The 2,183-nt window shown below is 43.4% G+C and overlaps 1 protein-coding gene across 1 annotated transcript; it reads left to right on the forward strand.

Moving 5' to 3' along the window:
• Nucleotides 1-357: 357 nt before the first annotated feature.
• On the forward strand, nucleotides 358-1,320 carry LOC121022153 (olfactory receptor 4A15-like). Its single transcript, XM_040463076.1, has one exon. It carries the CDS (start codon nucleotides 367-369, stop codon nucleotides 1,318-1,320), a length of 954 nt encoding a protein of 317 aa, XP_040319010.1. The 5' UTR covers nucleotides 358-366.
• The last annotated feature ends 863 nt before the right edge of the window (nucleotides 1,321-2,183 follow it).

The following is a 2,183-nucleotide window of genomic DNA, read 5'->3' on the forward strand; positions in this document are numbered from 1 at the left end:
GAATTCAAGAAAAAAAAAAAGAAATGACATATAATGTCAAAAAATGCAGTCCTTGTGAATTTCTAGAGAAAGCTTCTTCCTTGTTTGGTAGATCATGTCACAGATATGCCCACTCACATGTACCTCCTAGGTAGAAAACTGGTCTCCTCATTGTAGTTGATGCAAGGAACTTGTGGGTGGAGATTCTAAACTCTCATTTTCTAGAAAGTCACCCTGTGTGAGACCCTTTGGGTCAAACATTGTTGAGTCAACAATGTTATGTCAACACTTAGTTTGTTGACATACAGCTTGTGATCCTCTCAAATTCATTTTGGCCATTTTGTTTGCAGCCTCTGAGGCCTGAGTTCAATGCCTTCAGAAGAACGTATGGAAAATAGACACAATGTGACAGAGTTTGTCCTCCTGGGGCTCACACAGGACTCTGAGGGGCAAAAATTTCTCTTTGTCCCATTCTTACTCATCTATATTGTGACAATAGTGGGCAATCTGCTTATCATGGTGACCATCATGGCCAGTCCGTCACTGGGTTCTCCCATGTACTTTTTCCTGGCTTATTTATCATTTATAGATGCTATCTATTCTACTGTCATTGCTCCCAAGATGATTGTAGACTTGCTCTATGAGAAGAAGACTATTTCCTTCCAGGCTTGCATGACTCAAGTCTTTCTGGATCACTTATTTGCTGGTGCTGAAGTCATTCTTCTGGTGGTGATGGCCTATGACCGATATGTAGCCATCTGTAAACCACTTCATTATCTAATCATCATGAATAGGAGGGTATGTGTTCTTATGTTGCTGGTGGCCTGGACTGGAGGCTTTCTGCACTCGTTGGTTCAATTCTTCTTTATTTATCAGCTCCCTTTCTGTGGCCCCAATGTCATTGACAACTTCTTGTGTGATATGTATCCCTTATTGAAACTTGCTTGCACCAATACCTCCCTCATTGGGATTTCTATGATAGCTAATGGAGGAGCCATTTGCACTGTCATCTTCTTCATTCTCCTAGTTTCCTATGCAGTCATATTACGCTCTCTTAAGACTCATGGTTTGGAAGAGAAACGCAAAGCCTTCTACACCTGTGCATCCCATATAACTGTGGTCATTTTATTCTTTGTTCCCTGTATCTTCCTGTATGCAAGGGCTAATTCTACCTTTCCTATTGATAAATTCATGACTGTGGTTTTAACATTCATAACCCCCATGCTGAACCCTTTAATCTATACCCTGAGAAATAAAGAAATAAAAAATGCCATGAGGAAGCTTTGGAGTAAAAATCTGACCTTTGCTGGAGGAACGTTGTACTGCTTGTGCAGAACATGATATTCATTCTTTCACAGAATCAAGGACTCCTTTCACTATCAGTGATTACATTAAAAAAATTTTTTTTCAACGTTTATTTATTTTTGGGACAGAGAGAGACAGAGCATGAACGGGGGAGGGGCAGAGAGAGAGGGAGACACAGAATCGGAAACAGGCTCCAGGCTCCGAGCCATCAGCCCAGAGCCTGACGCGGGGCTCGAACTCACGGACCGCAAGATCGTGACCTGGCTGAAGTCGGACGCTTAACCGACGGCGCCACCCAGGCGCCCCTTGTGATTACATTTTAAAAATCATCTCCTTTGCATTATTTAGCCTATTTATTCTGAAACAGGTCTATAAATTAATCTTTATCTAAATGGGGTATGTTATATCCCTTAGAGAGCATGAGAATTGTGTCAATTTAATCCCTGATATATGTAATCAAACTGTGTTAAGATTCTTTAGTGGGAAATAATTTTTGGTTTTATTTCAAGTTCTTGTTTGTGGGGTATGACACCTCCATGGTATGTAAAAATATTATCTAGTAGAAAATTTAAAATTAAAAATTCATCTTGTTAAAAAATAAAACCTGGAGAGAGAGGGAAGATGGCGGTGTAGGAGGACGCTGGGCTCACCGCGCGTCCTGCTGATCACTTAGTTTCCACCTATACCTGCCTAAATAACCCAGAAAACCACCAGAGGATTAGCAGAACGGAGTCGCCGGAGCCAAGCACAGGCGAGAGGCCCACGGAAGAGGGTAGGAAGGGCGGCGAGGTGGTGCGCGCTCCACGGACTGGCGGGAGGGAGCCGGGGCGGAGGGGCGGCTCGCCGGCCAAGCAGAGCCCCCGAGTCTGGCTTGCAAAAAGCGGAGGGGTCTGACGGAC

The sequence above is a fragment of the Herpailurus yagouaroundi genome, unplaced genomic scaffold (assembly GCF_014898765.1).
Source record: "Herpailurus yagouaroundi ecotype Mexico unplaced genomic scaffold, PumYag 371, whole genome shotgun sequence".
In the NCBI taxonomy this organism is placed as follows: Eukaryota; Metazoa; Chordata; class Mammalia; order Carnivora; family Felidae; genus Herpailurus; species Herpailurus yagouaroundi.

Coding starts and splice junctions, on each gene's coding strand:
- LOC121022153 (XM_040463076.1), top strand. CDS start 367: ATGGAAAATAGACACAATGTGACAGAGTTTGTCCTCCTGGGGCTCACA.